Here is a 25544-nt window from a genome sequence, read left to right on the forward strand (position 1 = left end):
CTCCCGGCGGCCCAAGGTGGATGCTGGGAAGGCGCGCAGGTGATACGTCTGGGGCACTTACACTTCAAGCCCTCGGTCTTAGTTTCCATCATGTTCATCTACTGTTCGCAAACACAAACATGATGAGCGCATCCAGAGGATCTGGGTATCAACACATCTGGGTTATCTTCACTGTGAACGACAGAAAACCCAGCGACCTGGCTCAAACCGGGGATCAGCCCTGATGTGCAAGGTGCTGGCGCCAGGCTCCCCGAACACCCATGCCTGCACTCTCTCGGCTCCGAGAGACCCATCCGCATTCACATCTTTCCTGAGCTGCTGTGCATCTGCTGTGTATCTGCTGTGGTCCTCGAGGCTGGGGCACGGCGGGGACTGAAGACTGGCACAGGCCCATTTCCTGTCCCGGAGTGTGACTCCAACGTGGCAAACCCACAAGAAAACCGCCAGCAAGAATGGGACAAGAACATGTCAAACACAGGAAGCACTCTGGGAAAAGGGGGAAAACCAACTGAAGCGAGGAGTTCAGATGAGCAGGTTGCCCCTCTGGGCCGGGCAGTCAGTTGGCCTGCGACTGCCGAGCTAAACACACGTGACAAAGCTAAACCAGCCGTGGGATGGGGACGGACGGTTCAGGCAGGAAAAGAGCCAGCACAGAGGCCTTAGGGCTGGTCCTGGCCTGTGTTAAGATATCCCACCTTCTTGTTTTGTTCATGACAACGTGGAAAGTCTGCATTTAATAAGCAAACCTAAGGACTGATTCTCTTTCCAAAGGGAGACTGAGTGCCTAGAGAACATTTTCTTCACTGTGTGGGCAAGGCTGGCCTCTTGAGACATAGTAATGGGCTTAAAACACACTCAGTAAGACCCTTGGTGAAAAAATAAAAATTTCCAATGCATATACATTTGAATAAATGAAATCTCCACATAAATGCTTATTTTGACTTTTTGTCTAGCATTAATTGCAAAAGCACTTCTGGTTAGAAAGCACTGTTCTGCCAAAATCCAGCTTGCTTTTTAGGAACAGAGAACTGGAGGAAAAGACCCAGAAATCATATGGCGGGGGGCAAGCAGGAGTGTGAACATCTGGCCTCGCCTGTGATATAGGCCGGGACAATCTGTTTTCCAAAGCCAGGGTCCCCTAGGACAGAGCTCCCTGCTGTGCAAGGGCAGCTGGCCGAGAGCAGGGGTGCTCACCCAGAGGAAGTAGCCCGGCTGGGAAGGTAAGGAAGGGACAAAGGTGAGACCACACAGCCAAGGGGCCATGTCAGACCAGCCTCCATGTCCAACACCAGCACTAAGATGTGACAAGCAGTTTGTACCCAGGGAACTGAACCACCGGGCTTCTCTGACCTGAATGTACCTTTCCCCCTCCAGCAGTGCCAGGCCAAGGAATCAGGAACACAAGGTGCCTCCTGGTTTTGCCCCTCCGTGCTCCTACATCTGGGCCTCCCCGTCCGGATCCTCCATCCACCATCCCTTAATCCTCTGCGCCTTGCAAATCCAGAATTCAGATTCCTCTAAATTGCTGCCGCCATTTTCTACTTGTTTATTGCCCACTCTGTCCCCTAAACCAAGAAACCAGCAGGGCTGTGACATCCAACAGGCTGTAGGACCAAGGAAAACCAGAACCTGGACGTGGAGCTTTCTGGCTCCAGAAGGTGGGACGTGCATTATGGGCTGACTTCCCTGCTCCTCTGAAGACTGCAGGGCAGTAACTGGAGCCAATTCCCCAGAAAGGCTTGAACTCAAAGTAGGCCACGCAGCACTCGCTCCACCACATCCTGCTGTGCTGGCTGCGAAGTTCGCTGGGGACCAGAGCGAAACATGGTCATGGGTCAGCGATGCTAGGGCGATGGTCAGGGTGTGGCTCTTCAGCATGGCCACCCACCAGATCACTGGCCCTCTGCTGCCTGGCCCGTGCCACCTTCAAGGCATTGGCGCCCAGGTGGAAGCCCTGCAGGCACAAGAGGGCCCGCTGGGCCGAGGCGGCATCCCGGTAGTGGAGGAAGGCCCTGCGCTGTGGCCCCTGCCAGGTGAGCCGGAGGGGTGCCACACCCAGCACGCCGAGGGCTGTCTTCAGCTCGCTCACTCGGGCGTTCCGTGGGAGGTTCCCGACATAAACAGTGTTGGAAGGCGCATCCTCCACCTGCCCGGAGCCCAGCTCTGGCGGGGGCAGGCCCCGCGGCTTTCTGACGATGCTTGGGGTGGCCGGAAGGTGCCGGGGCTCATCCCGAAGGGTGACATCCTTCCCAGCCTGCTCCTCTCTGCAGCGCAGGCTTCTGAGAATTGGGATTTTCCCCAGCATCTCCCAGCTGATCTGAAAAAGTAAAGCAGTTCAGCTAGTCCCGGGGTGTCCCAAGGGACCAAGACTCGTCATGAGGGAGGAAGACACTCAGGGGCCTCTGGCACAGAGGCTCGTGTAAGACATGAGCACACTCAGGCCAGCCACCTCCACCTGCCACTCTGCGTCTGCCCAGCACACCATGGCAGCTCGCCAGAACAGGCAGCTTTCTCCATCTTCCTGGGGGCCCAGGAAGCAGATAACCGAGGCCTCCCACCTGGAAAGGGAAGAGCTAAGGTCACTGGTATAAAGGTTAGGGGGTTACAAATGGCATCTGCCCTAGTGACCCCCCAGGATAATGGGGGGGTTTCTGCCTCCGTGCCTCGCTCCCCTGCCCCCAACCTATGCCTTTGGGTAGGATGAGGTCTTCAATGGTGCCATGGGGATCTCCTCCTCCCTGCCCCTCTGCTTAAGGGCCAAATGCATCAAGGCGTCACTGAAAAAGCACCAACAAGGCGAATCTGAAGCAGAACCGTACACTGAAAACACTTTCTAGCAACGTGTCATCAAGCTACAAAATAACAAACAGCACACACGTTCCACCTCAACGAGCAGGCCTTCCATACAAAGGACATCTTAGGACATCTTTAGTTTCTTGGTCAAATCAATCAGCAAAGGTTTCCTGAGCACCTGCAGCAATGGAGGCAACAGAAGAGCCCTGGTACTCGAGGCAGAGCCTGAATGCGACACCCACGGCTCCGTCCCGTAGGGCAGGTATACTGGGGGCTGCCCGTTGGGCCAGCATGAGCTTGGACAACTGAGCCCGGGCAAAACTGGTCTCACATCTCTTGAGGACTCACACGGCAGAAGAGGGACAGAAAGACATGGTCAGTTCTTTTTGATAATTCATTTTTTAAATACTGCCTTTTCGGGGTTTTTTACTTTTTATTTAATTATTATTATTATTTTTTAATGCAGGTATTGGGGATTGAACCCAGGACCTCATGCGCTTCCCCCGATGATTCATTCTTTAGAGATGCTTTCTGTGTTGTGTTGGGAACACAAAGCTGGTTAATGGTCAGTTGCCAAGAGGCAAGCGTGGGCCAAACACAGGCTGCCCAGACACGAGCCAGAACACTAGTCAGCACACGGGCAGACAGGCGGGCTCTTCCACAAAAATAAACAGCTCAGTGAGCACTAGTGCTCTCAGTACACTCAGGATCACATATAGCTTAGGGTAATGGTTCTTATCCTTGGCAGGATATCAAGGACCCCGGAGAGAAGCTGGGCTTCCCTCCCTGTCCCTGGTCCACCTCCGTCGGCTCAGATTCTCGTGTTCTTTCAGAGTTTTCTAAAGCAGACCTAAATAAACTGGTCATAATTAGATTCTTCAGGATTTCTTAAGTTACTAAATTGAGCATTTAGAAAAGCCGATCAACTGCAATTACAATCAAACAGAAAGTACGACTGTCATTAAATGAAAGACTAAATATTGCCCCACTCCAAGCACCAGTGGCAGGAACCACCAGGCTGCACCTCCTGGTAAACACCGTGTGTCCACCGGGGCCACCGTGAGGCAGTCTCGGCCGGGTGACCCCCCTGAAGTGCTGAAACTCCCGTGGGTTTTTGCCCAGGGGACCCACAGGGCTACCTGAGGCAGAGGTGTGTGTTCTCAGGAAGCCTGACCCACGGGGCAAGGCTCCACACTCAAGAAGCAGGAATCCATGCTGAAATGTGTGTGAAGGGAGTACACATCCTTCTGTGCCCTTCCCTGGCGCTACCTTATCCTGAGCTGGCGCACTTACAAGCGGCCATCAGCTACAGAATCAGGAAAGCAACCAGCGTGCACCGTGAACCGCCCGGGTCCACAGCGCGGCCACGGAGGCACACACCAGGGGTCTCTGGGGATGGAAACGCAGAGACGCACGGCTTTCATGTGAGACTGCTGTTTCAGGAGCCCTGCATTCTTTGGGTAAGAACGACAAAGCTCAATGCTGGCTCCCTCTCCGCCCTCCACGAGTCCTGAAGGAGAAATCTCCCTGATCACCAGGCGGGTTCTGCCACTTTCCAGCCGCCTGCCACCTCTGCCATCTCTGCGCTCCATGGGAGGGGACAGCAGGGGTCGAGGGCAGTTCCACGGCTGACAGAAGAGCCTCAAGAGCCAAGTGGATGGGCTGGACCCCCACGCAGGGCCCGCGGCAATGCTACTCTATCTTCCCTGCCTGGCAACTCAGAACATTTATTACATTTTGTCAATTTGCCACGTGAAACAGAAGATTTTGCTTGTTAATCAAACATAAAAAGATTATGCTCTCTGTAATCACTCCATTTGAAAAGTTAGTATAAAGCAAAAGTGATACTTTTTTTTTGGTACGGTACAATCACTTCCGCTGAAGCATGTGGATGGCAGTCAATTATAAACATGTGTCCCCTTTAAAGGTTAAATTTAAAGCACTAGAAACAGGTGCTAAGTCCAACACAAAGGCATCTGCCCAGAAAAAGACACTCGGTTCTAACCTCACCTCTGCCACACTGGGGTCACATTTTGGGGTAAGCTGCTTTTCTCTCTGGTTCCCACTTCACTTGAGTGGAAGATAAAGGAGCCTGAGAAGGAGGACCTTTAAGCTCCTTCTCTCTCAATAATGCTAGGACAGCAAAGACACACAGAAACACCAGAAGCATCTCTAACGTGAACTACAGCTTCCACAAAAATCACTAGTTCTCCTGTACAAGTCTGCGCCTACCATGGCTGATGAAAATGCTTTAGACACTTCCCAATGACCGAGGTGAAGTCCTGCTAGAGGAGGCCTGCTCAGGAGGAGAAAGGAAATGCGGCATCCTCCACGGATGTCATTCAGGGGTTTTCTAAGGACAGTATCTCTTAATTGCAATGTGGCTTGTTTAACACACCTTTCTGCACATAACTGGTCACAGATGTCGCTCAGTAGACAAGGCCCTACAGGGCCAGCCCCTCTGCAGTGGGAGCGCAGGACGGGCTGGCCCCTGAGCACACCACTGCCCCACTGGACCACCCCTGGGGTCAGGAAGAGGTGGCTGCTTGGTGGCAGCCACGGACATCACTAAGAACTGTTTTAGTAAAGAACCTTTTCATTTTCTGGTAGACACGATCACCTTACAACCTGCGCTACAAAATGCCAGTTTCCATCTGCATGCCGTGGCTCCCGCCTGGTCCTGATTTGAGTCGGGGGCAGAATGCCAGGCCCACAGGAGTAGTGCGGTCTCCCTCCCACCGGGCAATTCAGAGCTTGGGGGGACAAACGCCTGCCCCATGGCTCTCGGCTTCACCCCACAGCCCAGACCGCCGGCCCCTGGAGAAGAGCGGCCCGTGTGCGTGGCCCACTTCACACACAGACAGAAGCTTTACACAACATCCTGGATGAGCCAGTGTCACCTACTCACACAAGTATGACTTCTAAGAACTGGTACATATTTAACTATTTTGGGTCTCGAGTTCTCATTTTTACCTCCGGAGAGCACACTGAGAACAGAGGCCACACCTTGATTCTGCAAAACTGGATTCAAACATAGCTAAAGCTGAAAAGTCTGCTTTGGAAAACAGTCATAAAATTCAATGTTTTGTCCACTAAATAGTTTGATTATTAAAGTAATACATACTGGCTGTGGGAAATTTGAGGGAAAAAAGTAGAAAACACATCTGAAACCCTATCCCACAGAGATAACTACTGTTAATCTTCCAGTGTGTTTCCTTTTGTCTTTTTTCTATGCATATTTTAACATACTAAGCAAAACACAAAATTACACATCAAACATATATAAATTTATATTCTGCTTTTTACACTTAAAATTTCTTATACCACAAACATTTCCTCATGCCATTAAACATTCTTTAACAAGGCTGTATGCACAGCCTACTGGCATTTAGGTCTCTAACTTTCCCCGTTCTAGGGCACTGCATACCTGAGTACTCAAATATCTTTATCTGAGTTTATAAGTATTTCTCTAGGACAGATCCCTACGAGATGAATTACTAGATCAAGTGCAGTCACTCTTTCGAAATGAAAGCATCGGACGAGTGTTTGTGTGGGCCGGGGAGCTGAGCTTCAAGGTGCCAGGACTGCTGCTGCCTGCAGGGGTGCTTTCCTTGAATCCTGTTCCCAAGGCGCCCGCCACCCTTCAGAAGTCAATGCGGCATGCTCCGACCCTCTGAGAATGGCCCTCCCACGCAGACCGGTAGGGGTGGACAGGCTACACGGTGTGGAAGCTACAGAAGTATTTGCTTCTTTGTGTCTAAGCCCAAGAACGGCCCTGGCAGAATCCCATTTCCTTAATTAAGGAGAAAATGAGTTGACAAGAAAGTTAGTTGTTCAGGTTCTGGCCAATGGCGTCATGCTGCTCTCCTTGGTACCTTACGGCAACGACTGCGGGGAGCAGAGGAGGATGCTCCCTGGACTGGGGCCCTGGTGGCAGGGAGCACGACCTCCCAGGTGCCCTGGGTTCCATCTGTGAGGCGGCCCCTCACAGATCGTCTGACACACGGCCGTCCGCAGGGAGGGACGTCTGGATTATGGTCCCAGAGACTAAAAGGCCACTGAGCTGGAAGAGTGCTCAGAGGTTCAGAACCACACTCCCACCTCAATGCCAGGTCTCTCGCTCCATCCTCGAGCCCTCCTCTCCCCAAGGTGGACTCAGGGAGCCCCAGGTTCTCAGGCGGATGGGCTGGAGCGGCTGTGTGTCTTGCAACTCATACGTGGCCAAGGGCGAGGAGAGTGCGAGAGACAGAGACCCACGTGCTCAGAGCAGTCACACCTTCCAGAAGGAGGAAGGAAAAGCTATCTCCCTGTGCCTCTCTCCTTCCTGTGCCTCTGCCCTCCTTCTCACTGACAGGCAATAAAGGGCACATGGTGACAAGGCACTGTGGAGAGAGTGGGCAGGGCCATCCTGGCTCAGTTAAGGAATCTGCTGGCAGCCAGGAGAAGAAAAACCACACAGCCACATCCAGGCAGATCTCTTGCAATTATTAACCACCATTCGGCACTTGTGACAGCCCAGCTGACCAGGTCCTGCCTCCGCCTGAAACATCAGTGTTGAGTGTCCCCATTTTACAGTCAACAAACGGGGGACTTGGAGAGGGTGTGCCCTGGTTTCAGACACCACCACTCAGTGGGCCACTGCCACTTCTATGCTCTAAGCTTCTAAACCACACGCCTTCTGGCCTTGAAACCACAAGACATGAGCCGAGAAAGGCCCACGTGGACTTGGAAGGCAGGTTGAGGGGATCCACTGCTCGAAGTACCTAGAGTGGTAACCAGAGTCCATACCAAACCAGCCTGGTGGGCTGGGGCAGCACTCACACTTCCTGAGATGTGGAAGCAAAGGCCAGGGAATCAAATGCTGCACAATCCTTGTGTATTAAGAATGAGTTTTTTTTTTAAGGCGCCACATTTTGTACTTGTTTCACAACCTTTCATTTGAGAGGGCTACAGTGTTTAGAAAAAAATGAATTCCAGATACTCCAATGAAATAGACAAGAGGCAAGTTCCTGGATTCTGGATTCTGATGCCTACATGACAACGAGTTTACGGGTGGAGCGTCGTGCAAGGACTTACCGGCACGTGCCAGCGGTCAACCTGAAACAGACTGCCCCCTCCACCTCCCCCAGTCTTAATGGAATTAGGGGCCTCCTCCCCATCGTCGATGAAAACACACTCTGGCTGCACCCAGAGCAAGGTCATGACAAAAACCGAAGGGCTGAGGCATCCGTGCCTTCACAGGACCTGTGCAGAGGGATGCCCAGCCGGGAGGAGAGGCACTGGGAACACAGGACCCAAAATGAGAGCTGGCTTGCTGGGCATCTCGCCAAGGCCCCACCAGGAACTAGCGCCCTTCAGCAGAGGACAAAGCCGAGGTGTCCACAGGCGGAACAGCCCAGGACCCCGCAGGCACCAGCATGGCCGGGGTGTCTCAGGAGGCTGGGCCTGCGTTCGGTTTTCTTTCAACAAGAGGGATCACATTCCTCTAACACAACTGATAACCTGAGTAGTCGCTATTTTTGTTTTCTTCTTGTTAAAACCTGCAGCTCTTCTCCAAGGCCACACGTCTCTCTCCCTGGAGAGGCCCCCTGCGCCTCCCTACCACACTGCAGTTGGCGCAGTTGGTGCTGCAGCTGGCCCCTGACTGTGAAGCGCTGGTCCCAGGGCACCTGCGGCCTCGCTGGGGAGGCCCCTCTGGTGTAACCTCCGCAGACCAAGCGCTCACCCCTGAGCACAGCCACTTCTCTCCCTTGACTCGTGTGTCGGCTGCCACACAAAGGGGGGCTGTGTGCCCAAATTCCGAGGTACCCTAAGTTCTAAAAGTCCAGAGGGTTGTTTTAATATTCACGAAGGGTGCCACGGCCTCCTCCCTGGAACTCAGGGTGCACTTGAAGGGTCCCACCCCGCCCTGTCTGGTCTTGGGTACTCCCCTCTGCTCTCATGGGGCACCCTCTTCCGGCTCATCCTTGGAGGTACACACATTGATTCCCACGCCCAAAGGAAGGCTGCCTTCCAACTCTGGATGACTCAGCTTTAAGGAATGTGACACAAGGATAAACATGCTGATTTGACCAAGTTTCAATCCCAAGGGAGCACAGTGCCTCCTGTTTTCTCAGTGATGCTGGCTCTCTACCAGCGGACAGCATCATAACCTGAAGGCGGATACTTGGGGTCAAACCCCGACTGCAGGTTAGCCTGTAACACGTGCCACAGCCTGTTCAGGAGACAGGTGTCGCCAAGGCATCAGCTCACGAAGGCTCTGCCTCAGCCCGGGGATGCAGACGGCAGTAAGAAAATCGGGGTTTGCAGAAGGAAAGACTGATGATTTAGGACCATGCGTAGCCGGGATGGCAGAAGACAGCTCTTAGACAGGAAAACTAGCTGGCAAGCAGATTCAAGGCATCAGCTCGATCACTTCTGGGTATCAGCTGACAGTACACCTGCCTGTCAGAACAGGCGTGTTTGCAAAGCAGATTCTCAGGCCCACGCATGGAGACCGACTCAGAAGCTGAATTGTTCAAAAGCTCACAGGCGACCCAAACGCACAGCCATGCAACACAGGCCTGGGGACGGCAGCCACGCTAGACAGAGGAGACAGGGAAAGCGGAGGCGTCTGTACGCCACAGGCTGGTGCTGGCCACGCTGCCTGCCACAGTGACCCACCTTGGACCATGTGATTCCCGCTGGCTTAGGGCGCTCACACCCTGTGGTGATAACTCGCGTTGGGGTGAGGATATAGTCCACTGTGAGGTCGTGATCCTCAAGGAGTGTTTCAGGTATGTTGACAACCTGGTCAAACAGAAGCAGGTAAGAGAGCTGAAGGGGAACAGCTCCAGCCGTGTTCACTGTACCGCTTGGCGGAAGCTCCATGTCCCCCAAACCCCGGCGGACAAAGCCCAGCTGCCCTGCCAGTGGGCGAACCGGGCCTGGACGAGCAACGCCATGGCAGACGGGGCACGGAGCGACGGCAGAGGCCCATCTCCCCGCCTGTCATGCTCTTCATGCTCTCAGGGCGCAGCGGCAGCTCTGCTGGGCCTGTCCCCAGGAAGCACCTGGCAGTCGTGGACGATGGTGACCACTGGCGTCCCCGGGCCGACTGCTCCCATCGACACCATCATGGCGTATTCAAGGTCAGCATAGCCTTCTCCCTTTCCAATTCTCCAGCCTAAGAGGCAATGCAGAGAGTGAGCACCTCTGTGGGGTCTGGGGAATCGTGCAGAGCACCTCTCTCATCGGGTCACAACGGAAGGAGAGACCTGAACCCGGTATCCCTGATCCTTTCACAGACGCTTCCAGGTAACCCTCAGCAGCCCAGCGAAAGCAGAGGAGTGAGAGGAACAGCCACACTGACCTGGCGCGTGGTCAACACACACTGAAGTGAACTTGGAATCCTGCCAACACAGAGGCATCTCCTTTACAAAGGAGACTGAGCTGGCACTTATGTGAGCTGTACATTAGTGGAGCTCAACTTAGAAGTAATGAAAAGAGTAGATTTTTAAAAGGCTACAAACAAATTCCTACTAAAGGCAAATCTTCTTCATCTTGGAGGGAAAATACAATGTCTAGCTCAGTGATATGGAGGCGAAATGGAATAGCCTTGCCGCTAAAAGCACCAAGGAGCGGCCCGGAGCAGCCGAGCAGCCCTGCAGCCCGGAAGGAAGCAGTTTAAGCAGCACTAGTGCTATCTTGTGAATTCAAAATGTGACAGGAGGAAAGGACTCGTTACCTAAAGTGAAGGACAAGCTAAGCAGGGGCAAAGGACGCAGCAAGACAGTGGGTGTTGGCACGCCTTTCAGCCCCCAGGTAAGCCCCTCTCAGCAGGACACCCAGGCCGGCTCAGGACTTCTGACTTCTACTCGGCACAGGCATCACCGCCAAGTGTGCACACACCTTGCTCCTGCGTCCCTCTGAGACTCCTACCTGGCCGTGCTGCTTCAACCACGAAAAGCCTTCAACCATTCATGCAAAGAGGCAAGAGAAAGACAATGCAACAGCATAACAGCAAAGGGTATGAACAGCCCAGAGAGATAGGCAGATGGACGGTGAACACAGGAGAAATGTTCAGCCTCACCCATACTAGATGCAAATCAAGAGGCAACGCAAATACCACGGTTCACTATCAGACAGAAAAATTAAAGTGGGATAATTCTAGTTATTAACAGGGAAGCTGGGAGAGAGGCAAGACAGACAGACCGGGATGTGGGCTGGGCACCCTTTCTGGTGGGTAATTTGGCAACATCCATCAGGATTTAAAACACTTTGTTTTTTCCCTCTTCTAAGAATCACCCCAAAGGTAGTCCTTGAGGGCACCCCAGACCATACAATAAGACTACACGTCATTCTAGTGTTATATGCAAGGGAAAGACCACAGCCAACGCTGGAGACAGATGTCTGTCAGTCAGGGCTGCTGAACAGGAGGCCGACCTCCCGCACTGACGGGCAGAGGCCTGGGCGACCCCAGCAGCAGGACAGAGCACTGCAGCGCAAGCAAAGGAGCTGGATGAACGCACAGGATGAGCACATGGAGCATGTGAGACAGCTGCACCTCACACCGTGCTGACACTTACGTGGGCACCTGGGGAAAGGCAGAGGGAAGGTGGCCCAGTGATGCTTTCTGTGCTATCCACATTTTTAAAACATGCATAGTAATTTTGTTGTTTTAATCAGAGAGTTTATCTAATTTAAACAGTGATGTTTACAAACACTTTTCTTTTGTTCATCCATCCTAATGTCCCTTTAAAAGAAGAAACCTTTGCTGATTTCCCACCGCCAAGAGTACAGCCTGAAGCCTGTCCTCCGGCCTCAGGCCTCGGGAAAGCCGGCACCAACCACCAAGGGCCGCACCACATCACCATGCTGCTCCCTCTCCCTGCCTGGCTCCACTGGCCTCGGAAACACCTGGCAGGCCAGAGCCAGCTCTGAGGTCACCACTGAGCTGGGGCCCTGCTCAGGCTGACAGGTCCCTCCTCCGAGCCCACTGATGTCCACCCTGGCTTCTGTTTCCAGCCCTGAGCACCCTGTATTGTAGGTAGTTCAGCTCCACATCTGTTCCTCCCACGCACTGACAGCCCAAAGCAGAGCCCGCCCAGTGCTGGCCTGGTGCTGGTGTGCCGGCGTGGAGGAAACAAGTGCTTTTGTGTACCTGTCCCTGAGGTCACAGATAAATTATCTGTGACAGGGGACACACAGAAAGCAAGGACTGAGAACTACAACACCTCACTCCTACAGCACCTCACCTGCTGGCTCAGAGTGGGAGCAGGGAAAGAGTCCACTTAAGGTGACAATATTAAAAGCCAACATTTAAAAACACAGCGTTCAGGGTTTGGAATGAAGGACTCAGAGCCTCTCTCACCAACTATTTACTGGGAACCTCTCTTGAAAGAAGAACTTGGCTTCGGCCAGTTCACGTTCACAGGAGAGCTTTGCGGATGATGACGCAGGAGGTTCTCTTACTTCTTCCCTTGCGGGGAGGGGGAGCTTTCCCAGCAAGGCGGGGCCCAGTCACACTGCACACCCCGACCCGGAGCCTCCTGAGCCCACGGCAGAACCAGCAGCTTGTTTCCACACAGCACCAAGCTGAGGCTGCGGGGAGCAGGACGGAGGGGACGGAGGCCCCAGGAAGCCCCGGCCCTGTCACCCGCCTGCGGGAAGTGCCAGGCCCACAGGCAGGCTCGGGACACCCCGCTGTCCAGGGGCTGCTGCTTCACAGCAAAAACAAGGGCCAGAACCCAACGTCCTTTCCGTCTACTGGAGGCTCTCCAAAACCAACTCTTGACTGACACACTGCAAATAAATCCAGCTCCAGTTCCAGTCAACTTAAGAACAGAAGGACATCTTTCAACACCCGAAGAGAGATTATCTCACTTTATTTTTCCTGTTACGAAAAGTGAAAATGCTGTAAAGGTGCTGAATGGGGCCAGGAGTGGGAGGAACGGAGTCAGTTCTTCACAGCGAGTAACAGATGCAGTGGTTCTGGAGGCCAGGCATGCGTCCCGAAAGCTGAAATTACTCACCTTCAACGTCGGAAAGGTGACAGGGGCACCAGGAATAGCAAGCTACAGGGTAAGTGGGCACATTCCAGAGTCTCTGTTCTTACTCTTACCTTTTTCAGAAACAGCCACGGACCCCACCACCACCAAGTCCACAAGGACCCTGGAATCCAAGCCCACGGGAGCGCTGTGGTTCCTCACACCCTGTGGAGGGACAGACACGTGGCCTGAGAGCTCCCCAGCAGAGTGGCCACCCTGCCTCACAACTCAAGAGTCCAAATGAGCCCCACAGGAAGCTCACCGCCCCACAGCACACACTCAGCACCATGGAGGTGGCAGCCCAGGAAAACCGGGGATCAGAACCATTTTAGGACATTGCCCACCATTCTTTCCCAGCAAAGACTTCAGGAGGAACTGACAGCACAAGCCAACAAGACAGTCATTTCATAATGTCCAGCAAGTCAGCCTCTCCCAGGAGGCAGAGAGCACAGCGTTCAGAACACAGGCTCGGGGGCCACAGGGAAGTGGGTCCACATCCCCCCTTGCCCTGCGGTCTCTGCAGGAGGAAACTCTGAGCTTGAGTCTCTCCCTCAGTAAGGCAGGGACACCAGCCCTACCTCGCCCCCTGGTGTTGGGATGAAACGACAGTGGGGGGTAAAGCGTGGAGCACGTAAGATGTGGTCGTTTACTGTGTGTACTACTTCACCAGGCAATACTCTCTCACTCTTCACGAACAGCAGATCACTCCTGACGTATTAAGCATTCAACCAGAAAGCACTCAAAGTACCACCCTTGCACTGACTAAGGGAGGCCTGCACAGGGAGGCTGCTGCAGCTGTGACTGACAACGGGCGACAGGGAAATCTAGGAAACTAGACCAGAATGCTGTGCGGATGTGATCTGGGGCCCTGTCGATGGATAAAGATGGGCTGCTCACAGGATCAGTACTGTGCTTAGTCTGGGGCCTCCCAACAGTCAGACCACCATTATCGACCCATGGCACCCTTGCGGTAGGAAAGCCTGTCTTCCCTGAAGCTCACAGCGGCCATGCAGGCAGGCATCTCACGTCCACAGCCTGCGTCCTCAAGCCCGTTTCCGTGGGCTCGGTGCCTGGCAGCCTCAGGGAGCGACACCCACATGGTGTTTCCTGTGTTGTAACCTGTCTGACCTCCTCTTCTCCCAGTGGGTCAGCCTCCCCTGCTGAGTCTGACCAAAGCACGAGCATCCAGGAGTCCTCCTGACTTCCCAAAGTCCTGCTCTAGTCCACAAAGAGTCCCCAGATGGGTAAGGGACTTAAACAACCTAAATAATAACCACACTAAATTTGCATCTGCATGTAGACGTGGCCTTAGGAGCCTCTCCACTTTTTCCGCTACCATAAAGAAATGAAAATCTTTTTGAAGTCCATGACTTGATCTCTGATTTCCATCCAGGATCTCATGACATGAAAGAGCCCAAACACCGCCGTTCGGTCCGTATGGGATTCAGTCACGACAGCCCGCCTGGCTCTACCCTGGCAGGGCCGTGCTGTCGGGAGAGCCTGTGAGAGACCAGCCAGTGCTGGCGCTTCACGGGACTCCCGGCAATGAGCAGTGCATCGGGTCCCTTCAGAAGGGGGAGCAGGGTGCTGTTCAGGGTGACACAGACCACTATACCGGCACCACGGCCATGTCCAACCTGGACCTCAACCCCAGGAAAGAGCTGCTGTCACTGTCCAGAACCTACGACTCGTAACCCATCACAATCCCTGTCGCTCTCCGAGGTGTGGGCTCAGACCTGTGGCCACGTCTGCCCACCTCAGCGGACACATGGTGTGCACTTTGAACACTGACCAGAAAGAACCATGGGTGTCTCTTGCGCTTATCTTCCCTTTGCTCTTTTCTCTACACATTTTATTATCTTACTTTATTATATGTGCTTTTGTACGCCAGGTCAAAGTCTGTTTTTGGAATAAGCCAGGTTATCAATAAACAATACAGCATTCACTCTGTATACACTAGACATAAGTAGAAAATCCCTTTTAAAAAGGAGTATCTTGATGCCCTATTTCTTATTCTTATTTGAATAGAAATCAAATTATCTGGGGTCAACTCTAGAACTTTAAAAATGTCACCAAATTCTATTTCTCTGCCTTTAAAAAACTAGACAAATGCCATTATAAGGCACCCCAGCGTAAGAGTCGCACAGCTTGGCTTTATGACACTGTGAGGCAGTCGGGAAAATCACGATGCTGAACTACCAAAGCCATCATTACTTAAGCACTTGGTGAGGCAATTTCCCATTGAACATATTTTGGAAATTCCACTCCGTGTCCTCAGTTGTATGGGACACTGAACGGCACCACAGAATAACACTGGAGGGTGCCAGAGCACCAGAAAACTGGCTACTCCTTTTCTCAACCGGAATGTACAATTTGCCAACTTGGTGCAAAAGAAAATCGAGTTGCAGTTTTTCTCCTCAGCTCCTTTAATGACAACATTGCTGATTACTTTAACGCTGCTCCTCATTTGGGTTTGTTAAGCACAGTTTCAACCCTGTGGTGAATTTGCACTGTTCTGACTCACCGGAAGCCGCGGCTGAGGACGGTTCTTCCCAGTGGTGGGCACTGCTTCTCAAACTTACCTCAGAGGTGGCACATCTTCTCAAGACATCTTTCGTTGCCCCGGGGGGTGGTATGATCTTATTAAACAACCCCGTTCTCAGTCGTGGTGTTGGAACCAGCAACGTTTTTTTGCTCTTTTAAAAGAAAGTCAATAAATGACAAAGTTCAACATGGGAACCTTCTTGTGTAAGTTTTTAACACTTCAGAAACAGAAGCAGGTCACAAGTCATAAAGCTTGCTGACTCTACTCTACTTGCCATTCAGAATTGTCACAGGTTAAAGCGACAGTGCAAACCCAAATGAAGGTCTGTTCTCATTAAAACTCCAACCATAGCTTGCCTATGCCTTCTGTTGCCAGCATTACACACTGTACAATTACAACGATGTTTTCATTTGAAGCCAGCCTTGCACAGCCACGTTAAAACATCATCCCATCAAGCATTTATATCTAGTTTGCTGCTCGGTAAATCGCAGTCTGAGAGATCAGGACTTGTTACAATCAATATATAAAAACTGACCCATGACGATAGCCCTTTTCTTCTATTTAATTCTCAAATGTCTATTGTGAGGCCCAGAGCAAGGGTTCTCAAAGTGGGGGCCCCTGGCCACCGGTAGAAATGATCAGAAGCTCTGGGGCGGGGCCCAGCAACCTGCTTGGACAAGCCCACTGTATGTTCTGATGCACAGGAGAAGTTCGAGACCCATGGCCCAAGGCCACCACTGTAGATTATGCAGGGTGGGCCATAAGGCAATCATACAACTTGTAAACTCTTTCATGTAAAAACAGCATTTTTACTTTTTGTGCAGGAGATGACAACCTAAGACCAATAAAACACTGTAAAATCAGAGTTTGGCTTAAATAAAGGTTTTCAACCCCAAGAAGATTATTTCAACACAGATAACGAGTACGTGCTATTTTCCTTCTGAGTGTGACAGAGGGGGGTCACTCTGTCTGCAGGCTCCAGATCCTAGGGGCACTGCACACTACTCTGCTCAGCCCAGCTCTGTGGACCTCAGCCCTGGCTGTACACTAGGATCCCCTGGGGAACTCTGAGACTCACCAAGAGCCGATCTGCTTGAGCCTGACTCAGAACCGGTCCCTGGCCACAGAGAGTCTTCAAAGTTCCCCGAAAGGTGCTACCTTACAGCCAGGGTGCTCAGGCCAGGGGATCTCAAAACACCACCAGGGCATTTACTGCGAATAGGCTATAGAACCAAATGAGGGTCTGGGAAGCCATGCCTCCTGGTGTGGTCTGCGGCCTGTGCATCACCACCCCTGCCTGCAGGGCATGCACTTCCCCACCCAGAGTGAGGGGCGCCCCACAGATCGAGGCTTCTCAGGAGCTGTGGGGGACCTGAGTCGTCACCTGAGGTCGAGTGGTGGACGGCAGAATCCCACAGACCCTGCACTGACATACACAGCACCACACTAACACTGTCAACAGTGCTTTGTTTCGGCAAAAAACATTAGCTGTTACATTAAATGAGTGCTGTTATCCAAATGCTATTGCTTTTCTAATTTTGCTTATATTTAATTTACATGTTTATTTTGGTTTTACAGTTGCATAAGAGCTATGAGCATTAAAATTTATGCCAAGTTTTATGCTTATACTTACAAGATTAAGTTATAATAAGTTAAAGTAACCCTGGGGGAATTTTTTTTTCTCAAAAAGGGGCCTATTATATCTAAGCTAAGAAACACTGTTCTAATTCATATATTTTGGGAACTCATTTATCAGATTTCTCACTCACGGGTTCCTAAGTTTTAAAGAATTTTAGTGTTACAAATGTAGCAGAGGAAATACACATATTGTAATCATTCTCTTCTGATAGATACATCAGAACTGGGATGACTCAAAGTCACTGTTTCAAAGTGCTTTCTCTTTGAACTCAGAAATGTTCAGGACTTTTGACTGATGATGAAAAACTTCCAGACAGTCCTGGAAAAAACGACTCCCAGGGCACGTTCTGCATTGAAGGGAGTCATAAGCACCATCCTCTAAATGTGGGACTGTGAACACTTGCCAGCACCTGGGGAAGGTGGGCTGGTCAGTGGCCAGGGCTCCAGCTCGGGGAAATGGGATTACCTGCAGCGCCAGCAGCCGGACGCCTTCCAGCGGTTTATCGGGGTCCACTTTAACTTCCTGCGTTCTGGCAAAAGCCTCGAGGTCTTTGATGTTTTGGCAAGCCACATAAGAGCCCTGGTTAAGCAGACAGACAGAGGTGCACTTACGTCCAGGACGAAGAAGCGGGCATTTTTCTGGGGAGCGTCAGGATTGACTTTAATGGTTCTGGCCATTTTGAACGCCTGTAAGCGTGGGAAATGCTCAGCAGCCCGAGAAGCACCCTGTTTTTAAATGCAAGTGCATGTTACTGAGAGGACACGACACTGGGCCGCCCACAGCCTGATGCTCTAGCATCTCACCCAAACAGGCATGTGGGCCAATTCTGAGACAAGATCCAGGGTCACCTGAGAAACATCTAAGGAAGCAGCCAGGGTGGAAAGAGCTGAGAAGCAGCCTCACTGGGCTTCTTAGGGAGCCAACTGTGTGAAAAGCACCACAACAATCTCCAGCTTTTGGCCAAAGAAACCCTTTCCTCTGTCAGCACCACCTTAGCACCACCTCATGGCAAGATGCAACCCACCCACCGACCCTGCACAGAAAAGGAAGAGGCACTTGAGGGTGCAGGTTAACGCAATGAGGGGCATCTCAAAACACAAAAGTCCTGGCATCTGGTTCGGATTTCACACCACTCACTGCTCACCGAGTTTAAATCCACCGTGAAGCAGGATGGTAACTGAGTTACTATTGTTACTCATCTAGGAATAGCGTGCTTCCCCGTGAATGTTCCGGGAATGCCTCAGTACCTTGAAGTTGGGAATCCTGTGATGAACAGGCCGGGGAAAATCAGCTAAATTTTGCGACTCCATGTAGTCCCAAATCTGCTCACGAATGTCTTGTTTGGAAACACCTATGGCAATAAAGGGTGTGACCGATGAACACAAAGCCAAGAGCCATGCAGCGCAGCAGTCCCAGGTCACAGGACACCTGCTCCCACTGCACCCTGAGCTCTGCCACACCAGACCAGAATCTGGGGCTTCTGATCCCTATATCAAAAAACCCAGGTTAGTGATAGGTTTTACTCTCACAACAAATTGCAAAGAGTCCAAACACTGTAAATTCAACATAACCCAAATGTTTAGGCTAGTCTCATGAACTTGGAGCATGAGAACAAATGCAACCCAAACCATGGACCCAAGCATTCCCAAGTCCTCACTCGGAGATGAGAGTTCTGCTCAGTCAAGGCTGTGATTTCACCCTTGGTCTACTTAGTCTGAAGACAGCCACAATTACTTCACTCTTGCCGTAAGTCCTGCATACTTGCCTTAAACACAAGTGATTTCTAAGTCAGCTACTATTTTGAATTACCAACTACAATCCCCTTTATTGCAGGAATCTTTTACTCTAGATCCAATTTTGGAAATGAAGTTTTAGGCAACAGGTATTCTTTAATTATTTGACTGGGGAAGTCCCAATAGAATTTACATTAAGCATGTGCTCCTCTTAGAATGGAGAAAAACAAAAGGCAGTTTCCAGCTAAGCAGAAAAAGATAAAATCAGCACATTCATCTAAACACACTAAAGTATTCACTGAATTTTTGTTTTCTTGGTCCAGAAGGATATCCTTGCATTCATACAGAACTTTGTTTCAGATCACTTTGATGTGACGGGGCACCTCTTACCACCCCGGCAGGAAAGAGGGACAGGTTCAAACTCTTGGGTCCTCAGTCTTCCCTACATGAGTGGAGGCTGCTCCAAGGTGACAAGAGGGAACAGTCCCATGGCCAGAGAGCTGGGAGTCACCTGCCTGGGTGGTGGGGTGGGGCTGGCAGCCAGCTCCTCACCATAAACATTTATGAACTGTATGGCTTTGAGTCATATGAATAAATTACATTTTAAAAACTTAATTTTTTGTACATAGGGCTTTGAAACATACAAACGCATCCATAATGAAAAGCCTCTCCCCATCATCTGCCAAGTACCACGTCCCTTTCCCCAAGGTACTCAGTGCACCTGCTCTTCTTCTGCATTCTTCCCCAGGCGCCTCAGGCTCCTCACAGGAGACACTGCCATGCTTGCCCTCACTCTCTTTCCCTGAGGTGCTGCACAATGCATGCATGCAGCTGCACACACTGCTCTGAACGCCGCTGCTGCTTGCTGTCTTGCAGATTAGTCCACATGGTACACAAAGAACACCCCCATTCCTCTCTGCAGTTAGACAGTATTCTGCGATGGGGGCAGGTCACATTTTACTCAAGTGGTCCCCTACTGATGGGCAATAGATGGTTTCCAACCTTGTTACTGCTGGGTGTCTTCACAACCTTCGCCCATTTTATGTCAATTTGTTAAACCTCTACAAATAGTTCTAAGGTTTTAAGGGCCAGAGCCAAAGCTTTCTTCTGCTTATGCCCTCAGGCTAGACACAGATCCCCTTGGAACAGCAGCACCCATACCAGACCCTTCACAGCCAGACCCCAGAGCCTTCTGGAGCCCACTGCAAACACTGCGGGTGCCTCTTGACCCCAGCTGTGCTTCTGAACCACCACAGAAATCAAGAATGCAGATCTGACTGTACTTAGGCAACATGCATCTCCAAAGATGCAGGCCAAGATTATACTGCTGTCGGCCTGGGTAGGGCTACATGGGTACTTTTCAGTGCTTGGCTTGTTCTTTCCTGCTGGGAGCACTGTCCCTCAGGAAAACCCTTACTCCTCAAGACCCAGCTTTGGCAAGACCTCCAGAAGTCTCCCTTCCATCCTGCTCCACTGCCCTGGGCCCCTGGCATAGGGTGTGGGATGAGCTGCAAAGCCCTGCTGGCCTCTTTGGCCTCATCTCCCATCACCCTTCACCTCTAATTCAGAAAGTGGCCCAACTGTGTTGTTCCCTGGCCCCACACACCTGCCCCTCATCTCTCTTTCAGGCCTTTGTACCCCTCTCCTTCCTTTCCCCTCCCCGCTTCAGGTCTAGCTGAGATGCCACCTCCTCCAGAAAGCAATCTCTGAGTGCTCGATCACAGACCCATGTTCCTTCTTTAGGAACCGCCCTCCTTTAGGAACCCAGAGGACCCTCACTGTTTTTTCAAACAGAAACCATTACATCAATACAACTATTAAAAGGCTATTATATTTATCACTTTCACTAATGACCCAGAGGTCCTACAATATCCCCAACACTGTGCAGGATATGGTGTGAGACACAAGAAATGCAGGAATTGTGGCCCTTGCTCCAGAGTCAATTAATCACAAACATCTGAGTGACTCCCATTTAGAAAGCAGTGGGCTAACTGCAAGGGAAGGGAGAGAATGAAAGGGCAGATCCTTGCCCTTGGAAAGTTACCAAAACATGGGAAATGATTAGGATAATAAGAGGCGACATATATTAATGTGAGAAGTGCCTGAACCCTGTTCTGTTTTAAGTGCCTGTCAGGTCAGCATGAGTCTTGCTCTTCCTTTTACCTCTAGCCCTGGGCCGACCTGGCACTCAGCAGGCGTCTCCAAAGGTCTTTGTTACTATCCCACTGTACTACCAGCACCTACTTACTGTGCTGTTTACATGCTGCCCACATTGTAAGGGAGGAGTGGATTTATTCAGGGCTGTCCTCTCGGCTCTAACAGAACTTGGGGCACCAAGAGCCCTACTAATATCTTTGCCAGGCAATCCTGCAATAAATCACCAAAGCTCAAGGGCCCTGGAGCCAACTTCCTCAGGGCCTGGGACAGCCGAGGTCTCAGGAAGCATTCCTTAAGAGGTCAGTGATGAAGCGCTCCAGCGTTTAGGTTAAACTGGCTTCCAGTCCTGCCCCTGCCGGCAGCTGTGAGCCTGTTTTCCCTTCTATAAAATGGGATGACATGGGAGGCAGATCTTAACGGGGGCGCACACCACCAAGTGCCCAGAAGGTAGCCCTACTTCGTTTTCTCCCATTTACTCCACCCACCGGGTCGGGCTCCGGATCTGAGTCCGCCGAAGGTTCGACCCCGAAACCCCGCTCAGAGCCCTGGGCGTCCCCCCCACCCCTCCAAGTCCCCAGTCTGTCTCTGGCGGTCCCTCTGCCCAATCCTCGGAGGCCCCTCAGCAACCCCACCCGTCCCTCCGGTGGCCCCTCCGCGCCCCCCGCCCGTCCCTCCGGTGGCCCCTCAGTGTCCCCAGCCCATCCCCTCAGCGGTCCCTCACCCTCCCTCGGCTCCATGGCGACGCCGTCAGCGCGCGACTCCCCCTCTGGCGGAGTCCCGTACGAAGTGACGTCACCCGTGCGCGCTTTTCGCGCGCCTGCGCACTGGCCTGGAAGCGGGGGAGGGCGGGGACGCCGTCTCAGAGGCCTGGCGGGAAGGACCCACAGCGCATGCGCGTGTGACTCCGCAGGCAGGGCTGTTGTAGGTCCGGTGGGGGAACAAGCGTGACTCCCGGGCCTGAATGTTCTTGGAGCGGGCCAGCATTGAGCACTTGCTCGACGGGCGTTCGCCGGGCGCTGGGGGGCTACCAAGTGAACAAGCCCCTGGCTTGTCGGAGCCCACTGCCAATTCCAACATACTCACCTCTCCTTCTGGTCGCCATAGATTGCCTCCTCCAGGAAGCCGGACTTGATTGCTCCTCCATGACGGGATTCCTGTCCTCTGAGACCGTATAGAATTTAAATGATACAGTCTAGTTTCTGCTCCCTGACTTCTCCCTGCATCTCTTCACACACAACTCCCAAAGTCCTGAAAGTAAAATAAAATAATGAATAATTCTAATGAAAAAGGCTGGCTCCTGAGAAGGTAGAAGATTCCCTTCCCTCCTGGGAGCCGCTCTTCTCTCCTGACTTCATTCCATCCTTCACAACCCCTCTGGGGCCTCCTTTGCTTATTGCCACCGTGAGACACGGTAGTCATTTTGAGGTAAGATGATGATTCAAAGTCTGTCGCATTCAAAGTCTGTCGCATTCCCTGAGGCTCAGAACACGCATCCTACAGGCTGCAAATTTGGTGAAGAACAAATAGCCTCCTCACCTCTTCCTCTCCCTGTCCTGTCCATCAATCAAAGCCCTGTCTGCAGCTCCCAGAGAGCAGTCTGCTTCTTGCAGGGTCTGATAATGAGTCCTTTAACCCAACAGGGTTAATTACAAGTTGGTGGTATAAAAAGCTAAAACTTCATAGACATTGAGTTATGTGTTCAGAAGTCATGCCTTCATGTGTACACTACTGACAGTGTATATATAGTTATGAAATTACATAAATGTATGTTTCCATATAGACTTTTTATTTATATAGAAGTGTCCATTTGAACTTTTTAAGTTGCCTCTAATTTCCAAGACCCTCACCCTAATCTCAAAGAGGCAACAAAGTAATGGGTTAAGAGATCCTGATTCCCTCACTTGTAGCTGAAAATTTGGGGTCAGTTATTTAAGATATCTAGACCTCTGTTTCCTCACCTGTAAAATGATGATACTAACAGTACCTACCCCAAAAGAGGATTAAATGAGATGTCATGGTCAGACCATCTTGGTACATGGTATTCATGCATTACATTTTCCCTCATTTATTAGGGAGAAAAGTCTAGGAAAAGTCATACATTCATTCAATAAGCACTTCTTGTGCACCTATTATGCTCCAAGGTATCATGCAAGGCACTGGGGCTGCAGAGAGAAACAAGACAGAGTCACCCGCTGCCAGGAGAGGAAAGACACGTGTGGCAGAGATGAGGCTGCTAAACCAAAGTCAGCTTGCCCATCTGCCTGGACACAGGGAAGACTGAACTTCTTGTTCCCAAGGGTGTGTTGGGGCCATGCGATCAGCTCAGGCCAATGAATTGTGAATGGAAGTGGCATGTCACTTCTGGCCTTAGACACTCAATTCCCAGGGCAGAATTTCCTTTTCTTGCCCCTGCCAAGGTGACAGGAGAGGCAACCTTTGAAAAGCCAGGCTCCTGAGTGACACCCAGCTTGAGCTGGCTCAAAATGAAGTCACTGAGACTTGGGGTGTTTGTTACCGTTGCATACACCAGCCTCAACTGATGCACCATGTAAGCAAACCAATTTCACAGCAACACAGCTAACGGCAACAGTCTAGGACTTGTATGGAATGTGCAGCAGAGAGAGGTGTGTGATTGACTCTTTGAGAAGAAACATATGTGTATCTTTAATATTCTGTTTTGAAAACATCTACAGTATTCTATTGGATTTCTTGCAATTTTGATGGTATTAATTCTGGCAATGCTTGAATCATAAAGATGGATAAGCTCCTGAGAGAATTTTTTTTTAACAATCGCAAGTTAATGTGATAAACTCCATGGCTGTTCAAGATTGTTTTTCAAAAACTTCCAGGACACAAGGAGAGGGGACACTGGGACCAATTTGGGTCCCCACATTAGGGTTTTCAATGTGGAAACCCTAATTTCCTTCCATGGAAAGATGTCTGCTTTGTGTCACATCCTGTTTGTTTTTTTTTAAAATTGAAGTACAGTCAGTTACAATGTGTCAGTTTCTGGTGTACAGCATAATGTCCCAGTCATGCATAGACATACATATATTTGCTTCCATTAAAGATTATTATAAGATATTGAATATAATTCCCTGTGCTATACAGAATAAATTTTAAAATCTATTTTTGTATATAAGTGGTAAACATTTGCACATTTCAAATACCCTAATTATCCCTTTTCACCCCCTTTCCCCCAGTAACCATAAGATTGTTTACTATGTCTTCGAGTATGTTTTTGTTTTGTAGATGAGTTCGTTAGTGTTCTTTTTCCTTCCTTCCTTTCTTTCTTTCTTTCTTTCTTTCTTTCTTTCTTTCTTTCTTTCTTTCTTTCTTTCTTTCTTTCTTTCTTTCTCTTTCTTTCTTTCTTTTTTTCTTAAAGATTCCACATATAAGTGATATCATATGGTATTTTTCTTTCTCTTTCTGGCTTACTTCACTTAGAATGACGATCTCCAGGTCCATCCATGTTGCTGCAAATGGCATTATTTGATTCCTTTTCTTTTTATCCCTGAGTAGTATTCCCATTGTATAAATATATCACAACTTCTTTATCCAGTCATCTGTCGATAGACATTTAGGTTGCTTCTATGTCTTGGCTATTTTATTTAGTCCTGCCATGAACATTGGGGTGCATGTATCTTTTCCAATTAGAGTTCCCTCCGGATACATGCCCAGGAGTGGGATTGCTGGATCATATGGTAGGTCTATTTTTAGTTTGTTGAGGAATCTCCATACTGTTTTCCATAATGGCTGCACCAAACTGCATTCCCACCAGCAATGTAGGAGGGTTCCCTTTTCTGCACACCCTCTCCAGCATTTATCCTTTGTGGACTTTTTAATGATGGCCGTTCTGACTGGTGTGAGGTGATACCTCATTGCAGTTTTGATATGCATTTCTCTGATAATTAGTGATATTGAGAATTTTTTCATGTGTGTATTGGCCATTTGTATGTGTTCATTGGAGAATTGCTTGTTTAGGTCTTCTGCTCATTTTTGGATTGGGTTGTTTGGCTTTTTTGTTATTAAGATGTATGAGCTGTTTATATATTCTGGAAATTAATCCCTTGTCAGTCTCATCATTTGCAAATATTTTCTCCCATTCCGTAGGTTGTCATTTTGTTTTGCTTATGGTTTCCTTTGCTGTGCAAAAGCTTCACATCCCGTTTTAATTTCCAGAGTAACAAGGGTGTTTTTCTCCCAATTTTTTAAATTTTGAAAAATTTCAAACTTACAGAGAAATTGCAAGAATGATACTCAATGAACACCCACATATCATAGGTTCAGAACGTTTCTCATTTTACATTTTAGATAACTTTCTCTTTCCTTTTCCTCTCTGTCCACGCACCCCACCCCACCCCTCGACCTTGGCTGAATCTTAAAAGTTGCAGAGATGATGAATATCAGCTGTAAATACTTCGACATGTATCTCCTAAAAACAAAACACGTTCTTACTTGACCACATATAATTATCACACTCAAGAATTTTAACCCTGATACAAGATTATTATCTAATCTGCACTTTAGATTCAAATTTCCCGAGGTATTCTCAAACTTGTACTTTACTATTTTTTTTAAAATTTCCTCCATCAAGGATTAGGTATTGCATTTAGTTGTTGAGTTTCTTTAATCTTTTAACCAGGAAT

General features: G+C 50.2%; 1 protein-coding gene across 7 annotated transcripts; it reads right to left on the minus strand.

Annotated features, from left to right (window-relative positions):
* Window positions 1–1522: 1522 nt before the first annotated feature.
* Window positions 1523–22108, minus strand: MTHFSD (methenyltetrahydrofolate synthetase domain containing). 7 transcript variants are annotated; one of them, XM_072946763.1, is made up of 8 exons: window positions 21979–22108; window positions 18253–18356; window positions 17617–17730; window positions 15404–15517; window positions 12896–12986; window positions 9846–9958; window positions 9457–9582; window positions 1523–2317 (listed from the first exon to the last, which is right to left on the minus strand). In XM_072946763.1, exons 1-8 carry the CDS (start codon window positions 22037–22039, stop codon window positions 1829–1831), a joined length of 1212 nt encoding a protein of 403 aa, XP_072802864.1. In that variant the 5' UTR covers window positions 22040–22108; the 3' UTR covers window positions 1523–1828. The 7 variants fall into 7 exon arrangements, with proteins under 7 accessions (XP_072802864.1, XP_072802863.1, XP_006212545.1 ...); XM_072946762.1 differs by lacking the exon at window positions 17617–17730 and adding an exon at window positions 17471–17584 and having other exon boundaries at window positions 21979–21998; XM_006212483.4 differs by lacking the exons at window positions 17617–17730; window positions 21979–22108 and adding exons at window positions 17471–17584; window positions 21617–21700.
* Window positions 22109–25544: the final 3436 nt, after the last annotated feature.

This window comes from Vicugna pacos, chromosome 21 (assembly GCF_048564905.1).
Source record: "Vicugna pacos chromosome 21, VicPac4, whole genome shotgun sequence".
Classification (NCBI taxonomy): domain Eukaryota; kingdom Metazoa; phylum Chordata; class Mammalia; order Artiodactyla; family Camelidae; genus Vicugna; species Vicugna pacos.